Source organism: Pristiophorus japonicus, chromosome 2 (assembly GCF_044704955.1).
Source record: "Pristiophorus japonicus isolate sPriJap1 chromosome 2, sPriJap1.hap1, whole genome shotgun sequence".
In the NCBI taxonomy this organism is placed as follows: Eukaryota; Metazoa; Chordata; class Chondrichthyes; family Pristiophoridae; genus Pristiophorus; species Pristiophorus japonicus.
In genome coordinates, this window is record NC_091978.1 from 155,285,504 (window position 1) to 155,311,893 (window position 26,390).

Below are 26,390 nucleotides of genomic sequence, written 5' to 3' on the forward strand. Positions count from 1 at the left end.
TTCCGCCATCTCTTTTAATACCCTGGGATGCATTTCATCAGGACCAGGGGACTTGTCTACCTTGAGTCCCATTAGCCTGTCCAGCACTACCCCCCTAGTGATAGTGATTGTCTCAAGGTCCTCCCTTCCCACATTCCTGTGACCAGCAATTTTGGCATGGTTTTTGTGTCTTCCACTGTGAAGACCGAAGCAAAATAATTATTTGAGATCCAAGTGTTGCAGAAAATGAACTGCCTAAAGGCTTCCCGAAAAGACCATGTTGGGCTTCAATTAGTTTATCCGGTGAGTTCGAAGATCCCCAGATTGACCCCCAGTGTGTCCTTGTGTTAAAAGAGGGGAAAATTACCAAGGTTTCCACTCCTGATCACAATTAGTGACTTTTGCTAGAAGTACATGGTGCCAAAATTGGTGAAGCCCCCACCTGCCCACCCAAATGCTGCCCAAAGGGCCACTGATGGCCGCCGACGGTACTTTGGGTGGGGTTTTCGTCAAAAAGTTCCTTGAAAGGGCGACGGGTGGCAAAATAAGAACGTAAGAACATAAGAAATAGGAACAGGAGTAGGCCATAAGGCCCCTCGAGCCTGCTCCGCCATTCAATAAGATCATGGCTGATTTGATCATGGACTCAGCTCCACTTTTCTGCCCGCTCCCCATAACCCCTTATTCCCTTATCATTTAAGAAACTGTTTATTTCTGTCTTAAATTTATTCACTGTCCCAGTATCCACAGCTCTCTGAGGCAGCGAATTCCACAGATTTACAACCCTCTGAGGGAAGAAATATTCTCCTCTGTTTTAAATGGGCGGCCCTTTATTTTAAGATCATGCCCTCTAGTTCTAGTCTCCCCCATCAGTGGAAACATCCTCTCTGCAGCCACCTTGTCAAGCCCCCTCATATACGTTTCGATAAGATCACCTCTCATTCTTCTGAATTTCAATGAGTAGAGGCCCAACCTCCTCAACCTTTCCTCATAAGTCAACCCCCTCATCCCCGGAATCAACCTAGTGAACCTTCTCTGAACTGCCTCCAAAGCAAGTATATCCTTTCGTAAATATGGAAACCAAAACTGTACGCAGTATTCCAGGTGTGGCCTCACCAATACTTTATATAGCTGTAGCAAGACTTCCCTGCTTTTATACTCCATCCCTTTTGCAAAAAAGGCCAAGATACCATTGGCCTTCCTGATCACTTGCTGTACCTGTACACTATCCTTTTGTGTTTCATGCACAAGTACCCCCAGGTCCCGCTGTACTGCGGCACTTTGCAATCTTTCTCCATTTAAATAATAACTTGCTCTTCGATTTTTTTCTGCCAAAGTGCATGACCTCACACTTTCCAACATTATACTCCATCTGCCAAATTTTTGCCCACTCACTTAGCCTGTCCTATTGCAGATTTTTTTGTGTCCTCCTCACACATTGCTTTACCTCCCATCTTTGGGGCTTACGCCGCCAATCTGGGCGGCAGCGGGCGGGAGCTCCCAATCTCGGCGGCAAAGGCGCTTGCCGCCAAGTGCCGCCGATGATGGAGTCGAGCCCACAGAGGGTCGAAAACCTGAAACGGAAAATTAAAAAAAAAAACATCAGAACACCTTCAGGGGACCCCATCCCGGTAAGTCACTGTAAAGAAAAATTTAAAAAATGTTTACTATCCTTTTTTTCAACTCTTCATACTCACTGTCAGTGATAGAACAGCCTCCAGCCAGCGGTCCTTCCCCATTCTGGCGCCGACTCCCGCCCGCATCAATCTGGCATCTCAGTGGGCGGGATCTCAGTGGGCGGGAGGTCAGTTGCGCCACTCGGCCGTCCGCTGACGTCAGCGGGCGCTTCCCGGTGGTTCTCCCCTCCCGCCTGCTCCACATCAAATGGAAAGTGCCACTGGGCGCAACTTCAAGAGGAATGTCGGTGGCAGTGGGCGGTAAGACTATCAATTTCAGGGCCTATGTCTGTGGATATCAAGTAAGATGTGGATTGGGCTCAGTTGTGATGCTCCTCAAGGTTAAATCACCTGAAAACTCTTACTGTCGCGGCTTAACCATGATTAGTGACCTGTTGGCAAAGTACTGAAGGACACTCAACTCCTGTGCAACCATACAAGCTGCGAGGTGTCAACACTTCCTGCAGAGGAGGAAAGAAATATTAGCCAGAGAAAGAAAAAAGTTCACCATCAATATTGCCTCTTCAGTAAGCACAGGCTACCATTCATCACCAACCACCTGGCAAAATATTAGCAGCTCAAAAACCTGAATTACAGTATCCCCAAATAATCAGAAACAAGTAACAGATTGCACCATGAGAAACTAAATAAATTCCAGCATTTTCTGCACAAACTAGTAATGTTTGGTGTCACGCACTGTGAATACTTTCTGAATAATTAAGATTGATAGAATTAGGGTCTTAAAAGAAGTGGCTGCAGAGATTGGTTGTAATCTTCAAAAATTCCCTCAATTCTGGAAAGGTCCCTGTGGATTGGAAAACGGCAGATGTAACGGCCTTATTTAAAAAACGAAGCAGACAGAAAGCAGGAAACTATAGACCAGTTAGCCTAACATTTGTCGTTGGGAAAATGCTGGAGTCCATTATTAAGAAAGCAATAGTGGGACATTTGGAAAAGCATAATTCAATCCAGCAGAGACAGCATGTTTTATGAAAGGGAAATCATGTTTAACACATTTGCTGCAGTTCTTCAAGGATGTAACAAGCAGGGTGGATAAGGGGGTACCAGTGGATGTGGTGTATTTGGATTTCCAGAAAGCATTTGATAAGGTGTCACATAAAAGGTTACTGTACAATATAAAAGTTCACGGGGCTGGGGTAATATATTAGCATGGACAGAGGATTGGCTAACTAACAGAATACAGAAAGTTGGGATAAATGGGTCATTTTCCGGTTGGCAAACAGTACCTAGTGGGGTGATGCAGGGATCACTGTTGTGGCCTCAACTATTTACAATCTATATTAATGACTTGGATGAAGGGACCGAGTGTAATGTAGCCAAGTTTGCTGATGATACAAAGATGGGTGGGAAAGCAAATTATGAGGAGGACACAAAAAAATCTACAAAGGGATATATATAGACAGGCTAAGTGAGTGGGCAAAAATTTGGCAGATGGAGTATAATGTGGGAAAATGCATGGATAGGTTGTTAGAGGATTGTTAGAGGATTGGCTAACTAACAGGAAACAGAGAATTGGGATAAATGGGTAATTTTCCGGTTAGCAAACTGTAACTAGTTGGGTACCACAGGGATCAGTGTTGGGTCCTCAAATGTTTACAATCTATATTAATGACTTGGATGAAGGGACCGAGTGTAATGTAGCCAAATTTGCTGTCGATACAAAGACAGGTGGGAAAGCAAGTTGTGAGGAGGACACAAAGAATCTACAAAAGGATATAGATAGTGAGTGGGCAAAACTTGGCAGATGGAATATAATGTGGGAAAATGTGAGGTTATCCACTTTGGTAAGGAGAATAGAAAAGCAAAATATTATTTAAATTGAGAGCTGTGGAAGCTGGGCCATTGAATATATTCAAGGCTGAGGTAGACAGATTCTTGGAACTCTAGGGGAGTCGAGGGTTATGGGGAACAGGCAGGAAAATGGAGTTGAGGGCAAGATCAGATCAGCCATGATCTTATTGAATGGCGGAGCAGACTTGTGGAGCCGTATGGCCTACCCCTGCTCCTATTTCTTATGTTCTTAATTATTATTATTAATCTTAATTTTGAAAACATCACTTTTTCCATTTAGGGTATTACAAATGAAGAAACTACTCTGTGTTCAGCATTAGAAATTTCCTGGAAATGTTTTACCAGCATGAAAATAGTGATCAATGAGTCATAATTTAGTGCAGTTTTCTATATTTTCTGTAATCCCGGTCCTGGAATAAACCAGGAGAGCATGAATCCGTTCCAGACCACGCACATACCAGCCATTAGCAGTATAATTTTGCTCAGAAGTAATATTTTTCAAATACCCAATCAGCAAAACTGATGACTGAGAAAAATCGCCCCACCCCCCTCCCCACACCAGAATGTATTTATATTTTTCCTTTCTGTTTGAGATGAATGAAATAACACCTATTTCGATATTAATGATGATGGTGTTTTGTTACTTGAAATCTTTCCTTGATGCATTAAATTCTAGAAAGGTCCATATAGCTTCCTGCTAATAAAAGTGACACTATGAAAGCATGCACCAGTATTAGCTCACATATACCCAGCAACATTTTATAGGAAAACCTGGAGAAGGGTGACATACTGTTTTAAATGTTTCCTTACTTGTACAAAAATAAATTTTTAACCATTATTCTCATCCTTCTGGAAAAATGTTACTTAGAGCTATGGACCCCAGCCAGGGAGCAGCTCCATGGGGTCATAGGAGCAGAGAAGTCTTGCTACAATTCTACAGTTTTGGTCTCCATATTTAAGGAAGGATATACTTGCATTGGAGGCAGTTCAGAGAAGGTTCACTCGGTTGATTCCGAAGATGAGGGGGTTGATTGGTTGGGGCTATACACATCGGAGTTCAGAAGAATGAGAGGTGATCTTATCGAAACATATTAGATAATGAGGGACTCGACAAGGTGGATGCAGAGAGGATATTTTCACTCATAGGGGAAACTAAAACTAGGGGACATCGTTTCAGAATAAGGGGCCGCCCATTTAAAACTGAGATGAGGAGCAATTTCTTCTCTCAGAGGGTTGTAAATCTATGGAATTCTCTGCCCCAGAGAGCTGTGGAGGCTGGGTCATTGAATATATTTAAGGTGGAGATAGATTTTTCAGCGATAAGGGAATTTATGGGGAGCGGGCAGGGAAGTGGAGCTGAATCCATGATCAGATCAGCCATGATCTTATTAAATGGCGGAGCCAGCTTGAGGGGCCAAGTGGCCTACTCCTATTTCTTATGTTCTTATGTTCTTATTTCACATACATCTGAGACTGAAAACTTGGTATCGAGCTAGTATTCAGCTGATATGAATATAAATTTTCCAATCTCAGATACCCATGTGATGAACAAAACAAAATGCTGATTGGGCTTGACTCAATGGACCGGTCCACTGATGGGGCTTCAGCTCTGTGGTAAGTCTCGTGGTAGGTCAGAATGTGTAACTCAACAAACAGAATAGGAGAGAATCAGACCAGCAAACCAATATTTTTTAAATAAGGAATAAAATTATTTTAAGAATATAAGAACATAAGAAATAGGAGCTGGAATAGGCCCTCCGGCCTTTCAAGCCTACACTGCCATTCAATAGCTGATCATTAACCTCAACTCCACTTTCCCGCCTGATCTCCATATCCCTTGATTCTCCTAGACTCCAAAAACCTATCTATCTCAGCCTTGAATATATTCAGAGACTCATCAGCCACAGTCCTCTGGGGCAGAGAATTCCAAAGAATCACAACCCACTGAGTGAAGAAATTCCTCCTCATTTCTGTCTTAAATGGCCTTCCCCTTATCCTGAGTCTGTGCCCCCTAATTCTCGACACTCCAGCCAGGGGAAACAGAGAAAATAGGTGCAGGAGTAGGCCATTAGGCCCTTCAAGCCTGCACCACCATTCAATAAGATCATGGCTGATCATTCACCTCAGTACCCCTTTCCTGCTTTCTCTCCATACCCATTGATCCCTTTAGCCATAAGGGCCATATCTAACTCCCTCTTGAATATATCTAACGAACTGGCATCAACAACTCTCTGTGGTAGAGAATTCCACAGGTTAACAACTCTCTGAGTGAAGAAGTTTCTCCTCATCTCGGTCCTAAATGGCTTACCCCTTATCCTTAAGACTGTGACCCCTGGTTCTGGACTTCCCCAACATTGCGAACATTCTTCCTGCATCTAACCTGTCCAATCCTGTCAGAATCTTATATGTTTCTATGAGATCCCCTTTTATTCTTCTAAACTCAAGTGAATACAGGCCCAGTCGATCCAATCTCTCCTCGTATGTCAGTCCTGCCATCCCGGGAATCAGTCTGGTGAACCTTCGCTGCACTCCCTCAATAGCAAGAATGTCCTTCCTCAGATTAGCAGACCAAAACTGAACACAATATTCCAGGTGAGGCCTCACCAAGGCCCTATACAACTGCAGTAAGACCTCCCTGCTCCTATACTCAAATCCCCTAGCTATGAAGGCCAACATTCCATTTGCCGCCTTCACCGCCTGCTGTACCTGCATGCCAACTGTCAATGACTGATGTACTATGACACCCAGGGTCTCGTTGCACCTCCCCTTTTCCTAATCTGCCGCCATTCAGATAATATTCTGCCTTCACGTTTTTGCCACCAAAGTGGATAACCTCACATTTATCCACATTATACTGCATCTGCCATGCATTTGCCCACTCACTTAACCTGTCCAAGTCATCGTGCAGCCTCTAAGCATCCTCCTCACAGCTCACACAGCCATCCAGCTTAGTGTAATCTGCAAACATGGAGATATTACACTCAATTCCTTCATCTAAATCATTGATGTATATTGTAAATAGCTGAGGTCCCAGCACTGAGCCCTGCGGCACCCCACTAGTCACTGCCTGCCATTCTGAAAAGGACCTGTTTATCCCGACTCTCTGCTTCCTGTCTGCCAACCAGTTCTCTATCCACGTCAATACATTACGCCCAATACTATGTGCTTTAATTTTGCACAACAATCTCTTGTGTGGGACCTTGTCAAAAGCCTTTTGAAAGTTCAAATACACCACATCCACTGGTTCTTCCTTATCCATTCTACTACTTACATCCTCAAAAAATTCAAGATGATTTGTCAAGCATGATTTCCCTTTCATAAATCCATGCTGACTTGGACTGATTCTGTCACTGCTTTCCAAATGCGCTGCTATTTCATCTTTAATAATTGATTCCAATATTTTCCCCACTACTGATGTTCAGGCTAACCGGTCTATAATTACCTGTTTTCTCTCTCCCTCCTTTTTTAAAAAGTAGTGTTACATTAGCTACCCTCCAGTCCATAGGAACTGATCCAGAATCGATAGACTGTTGGAAAATGATCACCAATGCATCCACTATTTCTAGAGCCACTTCCTTAATTACTCTGGGATGCAGACTATCAGGCCCTGGGGATTTATCGGCCTTCAATCCCATCAATTTCCCCAACGCAAATTCCTGACTAATCAGGATTTCCTTCAGTTCTTCCTTCTCGCTAGGTCCTCTGTCCCTAGTATTTCCAGAAGGTTATTCATGTCTTCCTCCGTGAAGACAGAACCAAAGACAGAAACAACCCCTCAGCATCTACCCTGTCAATCCCCTTCAGAATCTTGAATGTTTCAATGAGATCACCTCTCATTCTTCTAAACTCCAGAGACTATAGGCCCATTCTACACAATCTCTCATCATAAGACAGCCCTCTCATCCCAGGAATCAATCTAGTTAACCTCCATTGCACCTCCTCCAAGGCATGTATATCCTTCCTTAGATAAGGAAACCAAAACTGTGCATAGTGCTCCAGGTGTGGTCTCACCAAGACCCTGTACAATTGTAGCAAGACTTCCTTACTCTTATACTCTAACCCCCTTGCAATAAAGGACAATGCGCCATTTGCCTTCCTTATTGCTTGCTGTACCTGCATGCTAGCTTTCTGTGTTTCTTGCACAAGGACATCCAAATCTCTCTCAACACCAACATTTAAAAGTTTCTCACCATTTAAAAAATATTCTGTTTTTCTATTCTTCCTACCAAAGTGAATAGCCTCACATTTCCCTATATTATACCCCATCTGCCACCTTACTGCCCACTCACTTAGTCTAACTATATTCCTTTGCATACGCTTTGTGTTCTCCTCACAGCTTACTGTCCCACCTAGCTTTGTATTGTCAACAAACTTGGATACATTACACTCAATCACTTCAACTAGGTCATTAATATAAATTGTTAATAGCTGAGGCCCCAGCACTGATCCTTGCGGCACCCTACTAGTTACAGCCTGCCAACCTGAAAACTCTCTATTCTGTCTGTTAACCAGTCCTCTATCCATTACCTCCAATCCCATGAGCCCTTAACTTGTGTAATAACCTTTTTATGTGGCACCTTATCGAATGTCTTTTGGAAATCCAAATATACCACATCCACTGGTTCTTCTTTATCTACCCTGCTCGTTACATCCTCAAAAAACTCGATTAAATTTGTCAAACACGATTTCCCTTTCTTAAAACCATGTTGACTCTGCCTAATCATGCTATGATTATCTAAGTGCCTGGATGCCACTTCCTTAACAATGGATTCCAGCATTTTCAAGATGACTGATGTCAGGCTAACTGGTCTGTACTTCCCTGTATTCTCTCTCCCTTTCTTGAATAGCGGTGTTACATTCGCTACCTTCCAATCCGCTTGGACTGTTCTAGAATCTAGGGAATTTTGAAAGATCAGAACCAATGCATCCACTATCTCTGCAGCCACCTCTTTTAGTACCCTAGAATGTAGGCCGTCAGGTCTAGGGAATTTGTTGGCTTTTAGTCCCATTAGTTTCTCTATTGCTTTTTCTACTTATATTAATTACATTAAATTCCTCACCCTCACTAGACCCTTGGTTCCCCACCATTTTAGGTATGCTTTTTGCGTTTTCTACTGTGCAGACAGATGCAAAATATTTGTTTAATGTTTCTGCCATTTCCTTATTCCCCATAATAATTTCTCCTGCCTTAGTCTCTAAGGGACCAATGTTTACTTTTGCTACTCTCTTCCTTTTTACATACTTGTAGAAGCCTTTGCAATCAGTTTTTATATTTCTTGCTAGTTTTCTCTCATAATCTATTTTTTCTCTTTTTATCAATGTTTTGGTCATCCTCTGGTTTCTGAAACTCTCCCAACCCTCAGGCTTACTACTATTCTTCGCAACATTATAAGCTTGTTCTTTCAATCTAATGCTACCCTTAACTTCTTTAGTTAGCAACAGATGGATCACTTTTCCTGTGGAGTTTTTGTTAATGGAATGTATTTTTGTTGAGAATTATGAAATATTTCTTTAAATGCTAGCCAGTGCTTATCTATTGCCATACCTTTTAATCTATTTTTCCCAATAAGACTCTAGTTTCAGACTTGGGCAAATCACTCAAACATAATGTGAAATTCTATCGTATTATGATCACTCTGCCTCAGAGGATCCTTTACAATGAGATTGCTAATTAATGCGAGACTATATGATGCTTGGTGGAATTGAATTATTTTCAGTTACTTAAAATTCTAAATTATTTGTCTAAATATATAATAGACCACATGACCCCCTCCCCTCCAAAAAAAAACATTTAATAATTATATGGATGATCCATTAAATTATTTCTCCAATGTTTCTATCACCATATCGTGTACCTTTTCTGTGGCATCCCTATCTGCTTTCAGGCTCCTGCTTATCTTGAAGGGGCAGGCAAGCAGCATTTCCTACTTGAAGTGGTTTACAAAACTAAGTCTGAGACAATTAAGTGGAGGGGAGGATTGGTGTGCTCCGTGCTCCAGAATTGAATAGTGGCCTCACAGGTGTATTGGGCCACTAAATTGCTGGCTTCATTACAAATTGAATTGCTGATATAATTGCACTTTGAACAGTTGAACTTAATAGGGTGACTGGTGACTAATTATTTCTGTAATTTGTTTTGTATTCCTCATATTGTGTTTATAAAACTATTGACAATAATAGAAAGATATTTCTGGGCAGACTAATGAAGAGGATTTCCACGCTGTGGGATATTTTTAACATGCTGTGCAAAACAACTTGTCTAACTGTATTCCACCTTCAGCTACTGTAGCAGTTTCCCCCTGAGCGGTATATTTAACACAAAGGGTACATTTAGTGTATTATAACATTAAGCCTTCTGTACATTAAGGAAACTTGGTTTTTTTAGATACTGCATCAACTGTTTAGCTACAGTTAAAAACATTTTTGGCTCTACTTTCCTCTTTGCCAATTTTTGGCGCCCAGGAGGATGTGCAGACAATATTTTTGTGCCCGTTTGCAGTTTAAAAAAAAATACAACTTTCGCCAAAGTAATATTTAATTTTGGCGCTGTGGTATCCGAAGTTAAATCTGGGGGTGGAGCTTCAAGTGTGCGCCGAAAAGTTAGCGAGCATGCACCAGAAAAAAAAACTTTTTCCATGTGATGGGTGTGTCCACGCATCCACAGTGAACTTCCTGGTCTGGATCAAGAGCTTGTGAGAACACATTGGGAACGAAGCTGGATATTTACATTTTAGCGGCAAAAGATGGATCCAAGGGAAGGGGAAGGGGGAAGGGTCAAGAGATTTCTAGCCGAAAATACTGATCCCCTGGTAGACATCACTGAGAGGAGATGGGATGTGCTTTGAGAACAAAGGAAGAATGGGACAAAAGAAACTGAAACCCTCTCTACTACTAAAACTTTGGGACCAAGTTGCAGAAGAGTTTAATGCAGTGGCCATGGCCTCGAGAAGCGGCAAACAGATCAAAAAGTGGCAGGACCCTGGCCAAGCAGTTACTGTAAGTAATATTTGTATTTATGCACTACATTAAATTTGTAAATGTGACTAATACATGTGTGTGCCCACCACAGCAGAAGGACCCTCTCTTTAAAAAAAGTTCTATTTTCATCTTTGCAAAGGAAGGTGTCACAGATCAACCGAGAAAGGTCAAAAACTGGAGGAGGTGCGCCAAGTAGGCTGCAACTAACAGCCGTGGAACAGAGGATCGCTCATGTGATTAAATCGCGCAAGAGAAGATCAACCACCAATGTGGACCCTGGGCCCAGGTTACCAACGGAGGGTAAGCCCTGTAAATTGCAGAGTCGGGTTGGCATTGTGGTCTTTAAAAAGAGCCTGTGCTGTGTGACCCGAGTACTCATGTCACCCTGCCCCCTCCCCTGCTGCTAACCAAACATATGCTCTTTTATGTTTTGCAGATGTTGCGCATCAGGAAGAGACAGAGCTGAAGCAGAAGGTCAGGAAGCCGTCAGTCCAGATAATCTTCATCAACTCCAGGACGAGGATGAGCTGGACAATGAAGGGCAGCAGGAAGACCCCAATAATGAGATGGTTATATTGCAATTGGAGCCGGTGAACCCCCTGAGGACACCAAGCCCTTTCCTGAGCGATACAACATGGGGTAGAATCTGAGGCTGCGGGTCCCAGTGGGTTGCAGCAAGCCACACCTGGGAGACGGCCGAGGAGGGTGGGAAGGAAAACTCAACCTGAAATGCAGGATGCAGGGGACCTAGGACAGATCATGGGAATGAGTAGGGAGAGCATTGAGCTAATGAGATCGTTCCTGGACACCATGGGTGGGGTGAGGGTAGAATTAGTGGGACTGTCAGTAGAAGTAGAACCCTGTTGGGAGCAGTGTCGAGACAGATGAGGGAGGGGATGTCGAAGATTAGGGAGGGAATGTTGGAGATTAGGGAGGGAATGTCAGAGGCAGCTGATGCAGTGTCGGGACAGATTAGGGAGGGAATGTCAGAGATAGCTGCTGCAATAAGTGGACACACCCAGGCTGTCATTGCCCAACAGCAATTGGCAGCATCAACTGCTGACACTCACTTTCCAATCCCCAGACCAACCACAGGTTGATCCACAGGCTGAAGAAGAGTCTGAAGAGGAACCCAGGCCTTCCACAATGCTGTCTACTAGATCTGTCCCTGTCCAAACCCACCAACGACAAATACGCTTTCGCGGATCAGGGTGAGGAAGCAGAGGTCTGAGACAATGGGTAGGGGTAGAGGCAACAACAGGGGCGCACAGCGCTAGGGACTTTGAATAAAGGAGGAGAGATGGCTACAGCTAGAATTTGTTTGTTCATTGCTGCTACTTATTAAGAACATAAGAAATAGGAACAGGAGTAGGCCATACGGCCTCTTGAGCCTGCTCCGCCATTCAAGAAGATCATGGCTGATCTGATCGTGGACTCAGCTCCACTTCCCGCCCGCTCCCCACAACTCCTTATCCCCCTATCTTTTAAGAAACTGTCTATTTCTGACTTAAATGCATTCAATGTCCCAGCTTCCACAGCTCTCTGAGGCAGCGAATTCCACAGATTTACAACCCTCTGAGAGAAAAAATTCCTCCTCATCTCTGTTTTAAATGAGCGGCCCCTTATTCTAAGGTCATGCTCTCTAGTTCTAGTCTCCCCCATCAGTGGAAACATCCTCTCTGCATCCACCTTGTCAAGCCCCCTCATAATCTTTTACATTTTGATAAGGTCCCCTTCTCATTCTTCTGAATTCCAATGAGTAGAGGCCCAAACTATACTCAACCTTTCCTCATAAGTCAACCCCCTCATCCCCAGAATCAACGTAGTGAACCTTCTCTGAACTGCCTCCAAAACAAGTATATCCTTTTGTAAATATGGAAACCAAAACTGCACGCAGTATTCCAGGTGTGGCCTCACCAATACCCTGTTTAGCTGTAGCAAGACTTCCCTGTTTTTATACTCCATCCCCTTTGCAATAAAGGCAAGATACTATTGGCCTTTCTAATCATTTGTTTTCTTCATTGAAAAGTTTAGTTTGATACAATTTTTAAAATTAAAGTTAAGTAAAACTGTACCCTGTTTAATAAATCTAGTTTTTTAAAATTTAAGCAGAATCCTGCACATTATTTTTTGAATTAAAGCAACATAAACCAACACAACATTACGTACATTATCATGTACATTATGTTCTTAATAAGGGTAAGCCATTTAGGACCGAGAGGAGGAGAAACTTCTTTACTCAGTGAGTGGTTAACCTGTGGAATTCTCTACCGCAGAAAGTTGTTGAGGCCAATTCGTTAGATATATTTAAAAGGGTGTTAGATATGGCCCTTACGGCCAAAGGGATCAAAGGGTATGGAGAGAAAGCAGGAAAGGGGTACTGAGGTTGAATGATCAGCCATGATCTTATTGAATGGTGGTGCAGGCTCGAAGGGCCGAATGGCCTGCTCCTGCACCTAATTTCTATGTTTCTATGAATTAAAGAAATATAAACCAACACGGCATTATGTACATTATTATGTACATTATGTTTTCACACTAACAGGTGCAAAGAGTCAACACTGTCAGGCCGTTTAGCCTTCAGGCAGCAAAGCGATCACGGATTAGCCGCTGACACAAGTCTCTAGCTATAGCTATCGGTGCACAAAGCCGCTTCCTCTGACTTTGTCCTGTGGGTTGAGATGGTGGCATGGGTTCGTCCTCCTCCTCCTGCTGCTGGTCCTCCTCGTCCACCTGCTGATCCTCCTCCTCCTCATTGTCAGCCTCCTCGTCCTCCTCTTCAATCCCCTCAGGAGGATCCTCAATGTCCAATGCCTGGCCCCTCATGATGGCCAAGTTGTGCAGCACACAGCACACGACAGTGAACTGACCGACGTGGTGAGGGGCACATTGCAGGTAGCCTCCAGAGTGATCCAGGCATCGGAAACGCTGCTTCAGTATGCCAACTGTCCGCTCTATGATGCTCTGTGGCGTTATGTGTGACATGTTGTACCAACGCTCTGGCTCAATGCGGGGATTGCGTAGGGGCTTCATAAGCCAGGTGGCGAGCCCGTACCCGTTGTCCCCGAGCAACCAGCTGTGCCCTTCTGGCAGCTCCTGAAACATCGTAGATATCATGCTCTCACATAGGATGAAAGGATGCTACCTGGGTATTTGGCATCCACTGCCACATCCGATGTAGATCATCGCAGACGAGCAGCACATTTAGGGAATGGAACCCTTTCCTGTTACGATAAACCTTGGAGTCGTCCAAAGGTGCTCTCAAGGCGATGTGGGTACAGTCAATCGCACTTTGTACCTTTGGGAAGCCAGCAATTCTGGAGAACCCCACAGCTTTGTCTCACTTTGCCTGAGTGGTCATAGGGAAATTGATGAACTGGTCCCTTTTGGCATACAGTGCAGCAGTCACCTGTCGAATGTAGCAATGTGTTGTGTGCTGTGAGATGCAGCACATGTCCCCAGTTGCTGCTTGAAATGAACCAGAAGCATAGAAGGCAAGTGCTGCAGTGACCTTCACTTCTACAGGTAGGGCAGTTCTCCTGCCACTTCTTGGCTGTATGGCTGCCCTGACTAGCTGGCAGATCTCCGTGATGACCTCCTTTCTAAATCGCAGCCTGCAATTACAGTCTGCCTCACTCAGGTGTAGGTATGAGCACCTGTCCCTGTAAATTCGATCAGGGTATGGCCTCCTCCCCATTAATGCCCGAGCAATCTGGTTTCTGCGATGGCAGCATCGTATTATCCATCGCCTCTGCATGGCATACATGGAAAGCAACCTTAATACATGAGGCATAGTACTATTTGCACCCATAATTATTATTCTTAATTTTGTTATTCTTGTTATTATGAGACAGTACTTACTGAAGCACAGCACACACACCTTTGCTGGGTGACGCCCTAGTAGAACGGACCACACCCTGGTCTGTGCACATGCGCAACACTAAGCTCTGTCTCTATGGAGACGTGACGCACAGTGAGTTAAGACACCAAGAGCTTTTGCCGAAATGCATATGTTTGCTCCTGTCTTGTGCCATTTCCGATGCACAGTTCAGAGTGCATGCCGGCATGATCGCTCCCTCGGCCGGACAGAAGGACATGAGCTCAGTGCTTGTATTCCACCCAGCCCCACCCCTGCTGGGCTTCTTTACAAGCTGAGCCCGGGGGGAGTGGGGAGAGGTGGAATCCAAGCGCCGAGCTCTTGTGCTTACGTCTGGCCGAGGGAACGATCCTGCTGCCAGCTGGCCGGCAATCTTCCGACCCGTGCCTAGAGCCGTGTGAAGAGAGATTCTGTGTGGGGTGGAGTCGCAATTTGCCTTCTCACATAACATGGAAAAAATTACATTTCAAACATTCTGTGGGAAAAATTAACTTTCCGAGTTATTTTCTGAGTTCCCTCTGCAAAAATCATCATGAATTTGTGTTTTAAATTGTCATCTTCCCTCGCTCCAAAAACTCAGAAATATACTCTCCGCTGATTTCCTTAAGTTAACGTAGGGTTTTTCTGATCGGTACTTAAGCCGTCCTGGAAAAAAAATCTGTGCTGGCGAAAATCAGTTAAATAGCCAAAAACGGCACGGAAATCAGTTTTCAACCAGACCTGTGCCAAAAAATCTTGCGTACAAAAAATCCAGCGCTGACAGTCGCCACCAGTGTACAAACTTTGAGGAAAATTGCTAAATCATGATTGCTCCAAAACCATCAGCGGAAGCAAAAAAAATGGCGCCCAATGGTGACGAAAATAAAGCCCATACACTTTTTTAAATCAGAATTTTCTCTTGATCTAGATAATGATGCAGTTGTCCATTTTGTTTCCGTGACATTTGCAGGAGCTTACATTAATACAATGATTTATGTTGTAATGGTGTGCATATTAGTATTATCGATGTACATATTTTGTAAGATTGTTATGTTGGCATTGGCAGTGGTTTGCAGCTGGACAGCAATATGTGGGGGCTGCCTTGCTTGTTGGGAGATATTGTTCGGTTCTCACTGTTCTTATGGATTCAGAAATGATCCTGGTGGTATTAATAATCACTGTTGTTCATGCTATTGGTCTGCCTCAACCATTTATCATTTTGTTTTCTGTCTTTTAAAAAGAGTAGAAACTACTATTACTTTTTTCTGTTTCAACTGCACATTGTTTTCACTTGGTGTGTTGTGATGATCCTCATTAAACAAAAACACAGCCAAGTGTTTAAGCAGTGAATCAGCTCGTCCTTCTAGAAATTTATTTCTAAACTTGTAAAAGTCACACAGGTATTTTTAATGAAGCACTATGAGTTCTTGGAAAGGTTTGGTGGGCTGCAAAGTGTATTCTAGATTCATCTCTGAAACATTGTTGTTCCATGTTATTAACCTGACAGGTGAGCCGGCCCCACCCCAGTGACCACCCTCTGCTAATCCTATTCCTCGTGGGTGGAGTCACAGCCTCAGAGGTCCGAATGATAAAGGAGTCAGTCTCGACACACAAACCCAGCTGCCAGGTAAGTAACATTTGCACTTAACTGATGTGAAATGTTGACTCACCACATCTTGTATGCAATTGCTGTTGTTTTAAATGATTGCACTTTGAAACTGCGATGTGAGTAAAGTTTATGCTGAGTTAGCTGACCGTACAGTTCGTGCTCCTGAACTAATGAGGGGACAATCAACAGGATTTGCTCTTGTTTGCCATCCAGTAGCCTCTATTGGAAATGCACTGATAAGAACATAAGAACTTAAGAAATAAGAGCAGGAGAAGGCCATTTGGTTCCTCAAGCCTGCTCCGCCATTCAATAAGATCATGGCTGATCTGATCATGGACTCTGATACGTCCTTACTATACAGTATAAATGCACACGAGGCCCATGCTTGAGAGAAGCTCAGCCTGTGACCTATCCTTTATTCCATAGCACTCAAGTGCAGGAAGTGGGTGGAGCTTCTCCTTTTATATCTGAAGGTCCAGGTTAGGAGTGTCTCCCACAAGTTCACCACCTAGTGGTCATTGTTCTCACAGTGTACAACTTAGGTCAGATTATACATGAGTTACAATGCTGGTTGAATACATGACATCACCACCCCCCCCCCCCCCTCCAAAGTCTTATTGGGATCCCAGGTTGAGTCTCTCTGGTGGTTTACGCTTCCTTGTAGAGCGCCTGAGTTGGGGCTCCGGTTGTTGGGCACTGGCCTGAGTGTCTGCTGTTTGCGGTGCCTCAGGCCTGTCCGGACTGCCCACAGTGACTGGGCTCTCCTCCCTTTGGTCCCTGTGTTCGTTTACCTGTGGAGGAGTGAACTCTACATCGTGTTCTTCCTCTGCTTCTTCTATGGGGTTGCTGAACCTCCTTTTTGTTTGATCCACATGTTTGCGGCAGATTTGTCCATTGGTAAGTTTAACTACCAGTATCCTATTTCTCTCTTTGGCAATCACAGTGCCTGCAAGCCATTTGGGCCCTGCAGCGTAGTTGAGGACAAAAGCAGGGTCATTTACATCAATACATCGCGCCCTCGCATTCCTGTCATGGTAGTCATATTGTGACTGGCGCCTGCTGTCGACAATATCTTTCATGGTGGGGTGTATAAGGGATAACCGGGTTTTGAGCGTCCTTTTCATTAGCAGCTCTGCGAGTGGAACCCCTGTGAGCGAGTGTGGTCGGGATCTGTAGGCCAACAGGAAGCGTGATAAGTGGCTTTGTAGGGAACCCCCTTGGATTCTGAGCATCCCCTGTTTGATTATCTGCACTGCTCGTTCTGCCTGGCCATTTGAGGCTGGCTTGAATGGTGCCGTTCTGACATGGTTAATTCCATTGCCTGCCATGAAGTCCTGGAATTCAGTGCTTGTGAAGCACGGGCCATTGTCGCTGACCAAGATGTCCGACAGACCGTGGGCGGCGAACATTGCCCGTAGACTTTCTACCGTGGCAGAGGATGTGCTTGAATTTAAAATGTCACACTCGATCCATTTGGAGTAGGCGTCTACTACAACCAAAAACATTTTTCCCATGAAAGGACCTGCGTAGTCCACATGGATGTGTGACCAAGGCTTGGCGGGCCATGGCCAGGGGCTAAGGGGGGCTTCCCTGGGCGCATTGCCCAGCTGGGCACACGTGTTGCACCTGCGAACACAAAGTTCCAGATCTGCGTCTATCCCTGGCCACCAAACGTGTGACCTGGCAATTGCCTTCATCATGACAATGCCCGGGTGCTCATTGTGGAGTTCTCTGATGAACACCTCTCTGCCCACCTGGGGCATGACTACACGGTTTCCCCACAATAGGCAATTGGCCTGAATCGAGAATTCATCCTTGCACCTGTGAAATGGTTTAAATTCCTCAGGGCATGCCCTGTACGTGGCTGCCCAGTCCCCATTCAGGACACATTTCTTGACTAGAGACAATAGCGGGTCTCTATTTGTCCAGACTTTAATCTGACGGGCTGTCATAGGTGAGCCTTTGCTTCCGAAAGCTTCAACAGCCATGACCATCTCAGCAGCATGCTCGGTAGCCCCCCTCAGTGGTGGCTAGTGGGAGCCTGCTGAGTGCATCGGCGCAGTTTTTGGTGCCCGGTCTGTGCCGAATAGTGTAGTCATAGGCGGCTAACGTGAGTGCCCACCTCTGTATGCGGGCCGATGCGTTTGCATTTATGGCCTTGTTGTCGGCCAAAAGGGACGTTAGGGGTTTGTGATGTGTCTCCAGCTCAAATTTCCTGCCAATCAGGTACTGGTGCATTTTCTTTACCGCATATACACATGCGAGCGCCTCCTTTTCTACCATCCCGTAGCCCCTTTCTGCCTGGGACAGACTTCTGGAGGCATAAGCTACCGGCTGTAACTGACCCTTGGCATTAACATGCTGCAACACATACCCGACACCATAGGACGACGCATCGCACGTTAACACAAGTTTCTTACACGGGTCATATAGCATTAACAGATTGCTGGAACATAACAAATTGCGTGCTCTATTAAAAGCCCTTTCCTGGCTATCCCCCCAGGACCCATTCGCGACCTTTGCATAGGAGCATGTGTAGCGGCTCTAGCAGCGTGCTCAATTTGGGAAGAAAGTTACCAAAATAGTTCAGGAGCCCCAGGAATGAACGCAGCTCCGTTGTGTTACGGGGTCTGGGTGCTCTCTGGATCGCTTCCGTCTTGGACGCAGTAGGGCTGATCCCGTCTGCTGCTACCCTCACCCTCATCCCCAGGAATTCTACCTCTGGAGCTAGGAAGACGCACTTCGCCTTTTTCAGTCGCAGACCTACCCGGCCCAGTCTGCATAGCACCTCCTCCAGGTTGTGGAGATATTCTTCAGTATCACAACCCGTGATGAGGATGTCGTCCTGAAAAACCACCGTCCCTGGAATCGACTTGAGGAGGCTTTCCATATTTCGTTGGAAGATCGCGACGGCCGAGCGAATCCCGAACGGACATCTGTTGTATTCAAACAACCCCTTGTGTGTCGTGATAGTGGTCAGCTTCTTCGACTCACTCGTCAGCTCCTGGGTCATGTAAGCTGAGGTCAGGTCCAATTTTGAAAAAAGTTTGCCACCGGATAGCGTCGCAAAGAGGTCCTCCGCTCTCGGTAGCGGGTACTGGTCTTGGAGTGACACTCGATTGATGGTGGCCTTGTAATCGCCACATATCCTGACCGACCCATCCGCCTTGAGCACCGGCACAATCGGGCTCGCCCAGTCACTGAATTCGACTGGCGAGATGATGCCTTCCCTCAACAGGCGGTCCAATTCGCCTTCTATCTTTTCCCGCATCAAGTAGGGCACCGCTCTGGCCTTGTGGTGTACTGGCCTGGCTTCCGGGTTTATGTGAATCACTACTTGGCCCCCATGAAAGTGCCAATGCCGGGTTGAAATAATGAGTCAAATTTGTCCGGGATCTGTGAGCATGACACTCGCTCCACAGAGGAAATTGCATTGACATCGCCCCATTTCCAGTTCATGATAGCAAGCCAACTCCTCCCCCGGGACAACCCAGAATGGCAACCTGTTCTCCGAATCTTTGTGGATCACGACTACCGTGGCGCTGCCCAGCACTGGAATGATCTGCTTTGTGTATGTCCGTAGCTGTGCGTCAATCGGCGATAATTTTGGCCACCTGGGCTTGGACGTCCACAACTTTTTGAACTGTTTGATACCCATCATGGACTGGCTGGCCCCCGTGTCTAGCTCCATTGATACTGGGATGCCATTGAGGAGCACTTTCATCATTATCGGTGGCGTCCTGGTGTATGAACTGTATACGTGCTCCACATGAACTCGCTGAACTTCAGCTTCCAGCAATTTCCCCCAGCGTTCATTTCTGCAAGTATTTTGCTCATCTCTGCAAACTCCAGCTGAGTGTGTGCCTCCACGCCTCCAACATGAGTTGCGGTTTGAAACAAAAGGTCCCTTGCCAGTCGATCGTCCCTGACTGCCCCGTCATTGTCCTTGAGTGTGCCATTGACAGGTGTTGATGGTACCATTACTGGTCGCATTGTCCCTTGCAATGGCATGAATCACCATTGTCTCTGTCGAACTCCCCCTCTGGGTTTGACTACATGTTGGGGCATGCCCGACTGCCTTTGTCTGCCTGGAGAACTATGTGCTGCTTTAACAATGTTGAATCTCTGTCCCAACCATTCCTTAACACAGTACCTCTCATCTGTTCTGCTCGTGGCCATGCTCGCGTGGTTTAAATCCCAGTTTCTCGTCGCCATTGATACGTCCTTACTATACAGTATAAATGCACATGAGGCCCATGCTTGAGAAAAGGTCAGTCTGTGACCTGTCCTTTATTCCACAGCACTCAAGTGATGCAAGTGGATGGAGCTTCCCCTTTTATATCTGAAGGTCCAGGTTAGGAGTGTCTCCCACAAGTTCACCACCTAGTGGTCATTGTTCTCACAGTGTACAACTTAGGTCAGATTATACATGGGTTACAATGCTGGTCGAATACATGACAGACTCAGTTCCACTTCCCTGCCCGCTCCCCATAACCTTTTACTTCCTTATCACTCAAAAATCTGTCTATCTCTGTCTTAAATATATTCAATGATCCAGCCTCCACAGCTTTCTGGGGCAGAGAATTCCATAGATTTACAACCCTCTGAAAGAAGAAATTTCTCCTTATCTCAGTTTTAAATGGGCAGCCCCTTATTCTAAGACTATGTCCCCTAGTTTTAGTTTCCCCTATGAGTGCAAATATCCTCTCTGCATCCACCTTGTCGAGCCCCCTCATTATCTTATATGATCACCTCTCATTTTTCTGAACTCCAATGTATATAGGCCCAACCTACTCAACCTATCTTTGTAAGTCAACCCCCTCATCTCCGGAATCAACCTAGTGAACCTTCTCTGAACAGCCTCCAATCCAATATATCCTTCCTTAAATACGGAGACCAAAACTATATGCAGTATTCCAGGTGTGGCCTCACCAATACCCTGTACAGTTGTAGCAGGACCTCTCTGCTTTTATACTCCACCCCCCTTGCAATAAAGGCCAACATTCCATTTGCCTTCCTGATTACGGGCTGCACCTTTTGTGTTTCATGCACAAGGACCCCCAGGTCTCTCTGTACTGCAGCACTTTGCAATTTTTCTCCATTTAAATTATAATTTGCTTTTCTATTATTTCTGCCAAAGTGGATAAACTCACATTTTCCCACATTATACTCCATCTGCCAAATGTTTGCCCACTCACTTAGCCTGTCTATATCCCTTTGCAGATTTTTTGTGTCCTCCTCACAATTTGCTTTCCCACCCATCTTTGTATCATCAGCAAACCTGGATACATTACACTCGGTCCCTTCATCCAAGTCATTAATATAGATTGTAAATAGTTGAGGACCCAGCACCGATCCCTGCGACATCCCACGAGTCACTGTTTGCCAACTGGAAAATGACCCATTTATCCCGACTCTCTTTTCTGTTAGTTAGCCAATCCTAGGTCCATGCTAATATATTACCCCCAACCCAGTGAACTTTTATCTTGTGCAGTAACATTTACGTGACATCTTATCGAATGCCTTCTGGAAATCCAAATACACCACATCCACTGGTTCCCTCTTACCCACCCTGCTCGTTACATCTTCAAAGAACTCCAGCAAATTTGTCAAACATGATTTCCCTTTCATAAAACCATGCTGACTCTGCTTGATTGAATTATGCTTTTCCAAATGTCCCGCTACTGCTTCCTTAATAATGGACTCCAGCATTTTTCCAACGACAGATGTTAGGCTAACTGGTCTATAGTTTCCTGCTTTTTGTCTGCCTCCTTTTTTAAATAGGAGCGTTACATTAGCAGTTTTCCAATCTTGAATAAGAATAGGTTTGGGATTGACTACGATGCCCTGCACAGTAGAATAGCCTGCCTACACTGACTGTTTAGACTCACGCATAATGAGTGGCCACTTCGGCAAGTTACTGAACAGCTGCTGGTGTGTGTGTAACTTCAGCAAAGAGTAAATGGCTTCAGGATGTCAACTAGTACAGTATTTGGGGCTATTTCCTGCCGCAACAAGAAGTAACATTTCTATAGCACTCCTCACATGCACAAATTCGTGTCGACATAGTTTACAGAGAAGGAAATGAATGGACACTGAGCAGGAGGAAAAAGGAAACGAGAATAAGTTGAGGAGGATTTCAAAAGCACAGAAGAAGTTAGGAAATGATCCAGAGGATATGAGTGTAGTGAATGAAGAAGTGGCCACTGATGGTGAAGTGGGTTTTCATAATTCAACAGAGTGACTATTTGTACTAGCTTTTTATGTGTCCTTCAGCACATGCACGCATTAGGCTGCACCCCCTTTTTGAGTATGGGCCCTCGATTCGGTCGAGCATGAGCAGTGCGATGTACGAGAAAGTCGGAAGTAGTAGCCAAACGCCAAGTCCACGTGGAGTCCGCTACTGAAGCATTTTCTGCCACTGGAGCCTGGAGCTGGATTTGCTTCCAGCTTTTGCATTATTTGGAACATTTTCACGGCCTTCTGTGGGAGAGTAAACCTCATAGGTAATTGGTGAGAGAGAGAGAGAGAGAGGCGGCAGGCGGCGGTGGGGTCGGGGGGAGGAGAGCGAGAGACACGGGGGGTGGGGAGAGTGAGAGACACGGGGGCAGAGGGGGAAAGAGAGACACGGAGTGGAGGGATAAAGAGAGACCTGGGGGAGAGAGAGAGAGAGAGACGGGGGGGGGGTGGAGAGAGAGAGAGACGGGGTGGGGGGAGAGAGAGAGAGACGGGGTGGGGGGAGAGAGAGAGAGAGACGTGGGGGAGAGAGAGAGGGACAAGGGGGGAGGGAGAGAGGGAGAGACACTGGGTGGGGGGAGGGATAGAGAGAAAGAGACACGGGGGGTGGATAGAGAGAGAGAGACAGACACAGTGGGGGAGAGAGAGGGGAAGCAGGAGAGGGGATTGGAGAGGAGAGGGGGAACTCGGGGAAGACTGATCACGTTCTTCCAACCCCACCCCCTTTACACCCACACTCGGGTTCTCAGAAAGCTTGGTGTGTGTGTGTTACAAGGGACATCATTGGAGTGGATGAAATCTGGAAGTCACGACACTGTCACTATTCACTTCATACCCAATAAACCTGTTAACAATCCGTGACCCACACACAATGCCCCATCTATGGTAGGGCGGGGGTGGGGTGGTAAGGTCAGGAACTTTGGCTGGGATGGGGTAAGGAACTTTGGCTGGGGGAGGCATGAACTTGGGCTGGGATCGGGTCAGGAACTTGGGCTGGGATCGGGTCAGGAACTTGGGCTGGGATCGGGTCAGGAACTTGGGCTGGGATCGGGTCAGGAACTTGGGCTGGGATGGGGTCAGGAACTTTTGCTGGGATGGGGAGCTCTATCCTCGCTGGGTTCTGAAGTCAGAATAGCTCGAATTACACTTTGCAAAGTCACTCAGAGCATGGGCTGGGCGGTTTCAATTACACATTCCAAAGAAACTTCTGGATGTGGCTTATCCTTCAAGGGGACCAATCAGCAATCAGGTCATGTGATAATGGAGAGCCAATCAGAGCATTTTTCCAGTGCAAATAACTCCGTCCATAATTAAACTGGTATCGGAAGAGAGAAGGCAGGGATATATGGCTAGGGTGATCACTGAGTTATGGTGGGCCAAAGCCAGGAAGAAATTTGAAAGTAACAAGGACAATCTTCATATTTACGGATGATCTTATAAATAATTTAAATAGCATGTAAATGATGAAAGGAATAGCACCAAGATTGAAGAATGGGTACATCAAAGGCAACTGTGTTTGTTGGGAAATGTAGAAGTGGAACCATGAGCGAACAACGAGCAAATTTGCACAGGGTAAATAGGATCAGAGAGATGAACGCGTGGCTCAAAGATTGGTGTGGGAGGAATGGGTTTCAATTCATGGGGCACTGGCACCAGTACTGGGATAAGAGAGAGCTGTTCCACTGGGACAGACTTCACTTGAACCACTCTGGGACTAGTGTCCTGGCGAATTGAATGACTAGGGCTGTAGATAGGGCTTCAAACTAAATAGTGGGGGGGAGGGATCCGGTGAGCGGAAATTTAAATGGTCAAAGAGAAAGGAGAAGGCAAAAGTGCAGGGTAGCGATAGGAATAATGATAACCAGAGTGTGACAAGTAGGGACAGAGCGTATACACAAGACAAAATTAAAAGATCTATCTGAACGCACAAAGCATTCGTAACAAGATAGATGAGTTGACAGCGCAAATAGAAATAAAATGGTATGATCTGATTGCCATTACAGAGACATGGTTGCAAGGTGACCATTGCTGGGAACTAAATATTATGGGGTATTTGCCATGTCGTAAGGATAGGCAGAAAGGAAAAGGAGGTGGGGTAGTTCTGTTAATAAAGGATGAGATCAGTGCAGTAGTAAGAAATGATATTGGCTCAGAAGATCAAGATGTCGAATCAGTTTGGGTGGAGATAAGAAATATTAAGGGAAATAAGTAACTGGTGGGAGTGGTCTACAGGCCCCCAAACAGTAGCAACTCTGTGGTACAGAGTATATATCAATAAATAGTGGAGGCTTGTAAGAAATTACAGCAATGATCATGGGCGATTTTAATCTTCATATTGATTGGACAAATCAAATTGGCAATGGTAACCTTGAGGAAGAGTTCATAGAGTGTATGCGGGATGGCTTTTTGGAATAAAACAATGTGGAACCAACCAGGGAGCAAACTATTTCAGATCAGGCAATGTTTAACGAGTCTGGATTAATTAATGATCTTGTAGTGAAGGATCCTCTTGGGACGAGTGATCATAACATGGTAGAATTTCAAATTCAGTTTTGAGGGTGAGAAAGCTAGGTCTCAAACTAGTGTCCTGAACTTAAATAAAGGAAATTACAAAGGTATGAAGGCAGAGTTGGTTAAAGTGGACTGAGAAAATATTTGAAAGGGTAAGACTGTAGAAACGCAGTTGCAAACATTTAAGAAGATATTTCATAACTCTCAGCAAAGATTTATTCCAGTGAGAAATAAAGATGCAAAGAGAAGGATGAACCATCCCTGGCTAACTAAGGAAGTAAAGGCTGGTATTAAATTGAAAACAAAGGCATACACTGTTGCAAAGGGCAGAGGATTCGGAAATGTTTAGAAACCAGCAAAGGACGACTAAAAAAATTATAAAGACAGAGAAGATAATATGAGAGTAAACTAGCAAGAAATATAAAACCAGACAGTAAGAGCTTCTACAGATAATATAAAAAGGAAACAAGTAGCTAAAGTAAACGTTGGTCCCTTAGTGGATGAGACTGGAAAATTAATAATGGGAAACAGGGAAATAGCAGAGACTTTGAACAAATATTTTGCGTCGGTCTTTATAGTAGAGAACATTAAAAACATCCCAATAATTGATAATCAACGAGCTATTACGGGGGGACTTCAAACAATCACTATCACTAGTGGTAAAGCACTAGGCAAACTAAAGGTATACAAATCCCCTGGACCTGATGGCATGCATCCGAGGGTGTTAAAAGAAGTGGCTGCAGAGATAATGAATGCATTGGTTGTAATCTATCAAAATTTCCTGAATTCTGGAGAGGTCCCAGCGGACTGGAAAACTGCAAATGTAACACCCTTATTTAAGAAAGGAGGGAGACAGAAAGCAGGAAACTATAGACATCTGTCATTGGGAAATGATGGAGTTCATCATTAAGGACGCAGTAGCAGGACATTTAGAAAATCATAATGTAGTCAAGCAGAGCCAGCATGGTTTTATGAAAGGGAAATCATGTTTGACAAATTTGCTGGAGTTCTTTGAGGCTGTAACGAGCAGATAAAGGATAAAGAGGAACCAATTGATGTTGTATATTTGGATTTCCAGAAAGCATTCGATAAGATGCACACAAAAGGTTACTGCACAAGATAAGAGCTCACGGGGTTGGGGGCAATATATTTGCGTGGATAGAGGATTGGCTAACTAACAGAAAACAGAGAGTGGGAATAAATGGGTAATTTTCCGGTTGGCAAATAGTTACCAGTGGGGTGCTGCAGGGATCGATGCTGGGGCCTCAACTATTTACAATCTATATTAATGACTTGGATGAAGGAACTGAGTGTAATGTAGCCAAGTTTGCTGATGATACAAAGCTGGGTGGGAAAGCAAATTGTGAGGAGGACACAAGAAATCTGCAAAGAGATATAGACAGGCTAAGTGAGTGGGCAAAAATTTGGCAGATGGAGTATAATGTGGGAACATGTGAGTTTATCCACTTTGGCAGTAAAAATAGAAAAGCAAATTATAATTTAAATTGAGAAAAATTGCGACGTGCTGCAGTACAGAGGGACCTGGGGATCCTTGTGCATGAACCACAAAAAGTTAGTATGGAGGTACAGCAAGTAATCAGGAAGGCAAATGGAATGTTGGCCTTTATTGCAAGGGGGATGGAGTATAAAAGCAGAGAAGTCCTGCTACAACTGTACAGGGTATTGGTGAGGCCACACGTCGAGTACTGCGTTCAGTTTTGGTCTCCGTATT

The 26,390-nt window shown here is 44.9% G+C and overlaps 1 protein-coding gene across 1 annotated transcript in view; it reads left to right on the plus strand.

Moving 5' to 3' along the window:
* scfd2 (sec1 family domain containing 2) overlaps positions 1-26,390 on the plus strand; it is a 544,849-nt gene that overhangs the window by 510,169 nt on the left and 8,290 nt on the right. The window contains exon 8 of the mRNA XM_070870049.1: positions 15,809-15,928. Coding sequence (XP_070726150.1) covers positions 15,809-15,928 — 120 coding nt within the window. The remainder of the gene's footprint in view (positions 1-15,808; positions 15,929-26,390) is intronic.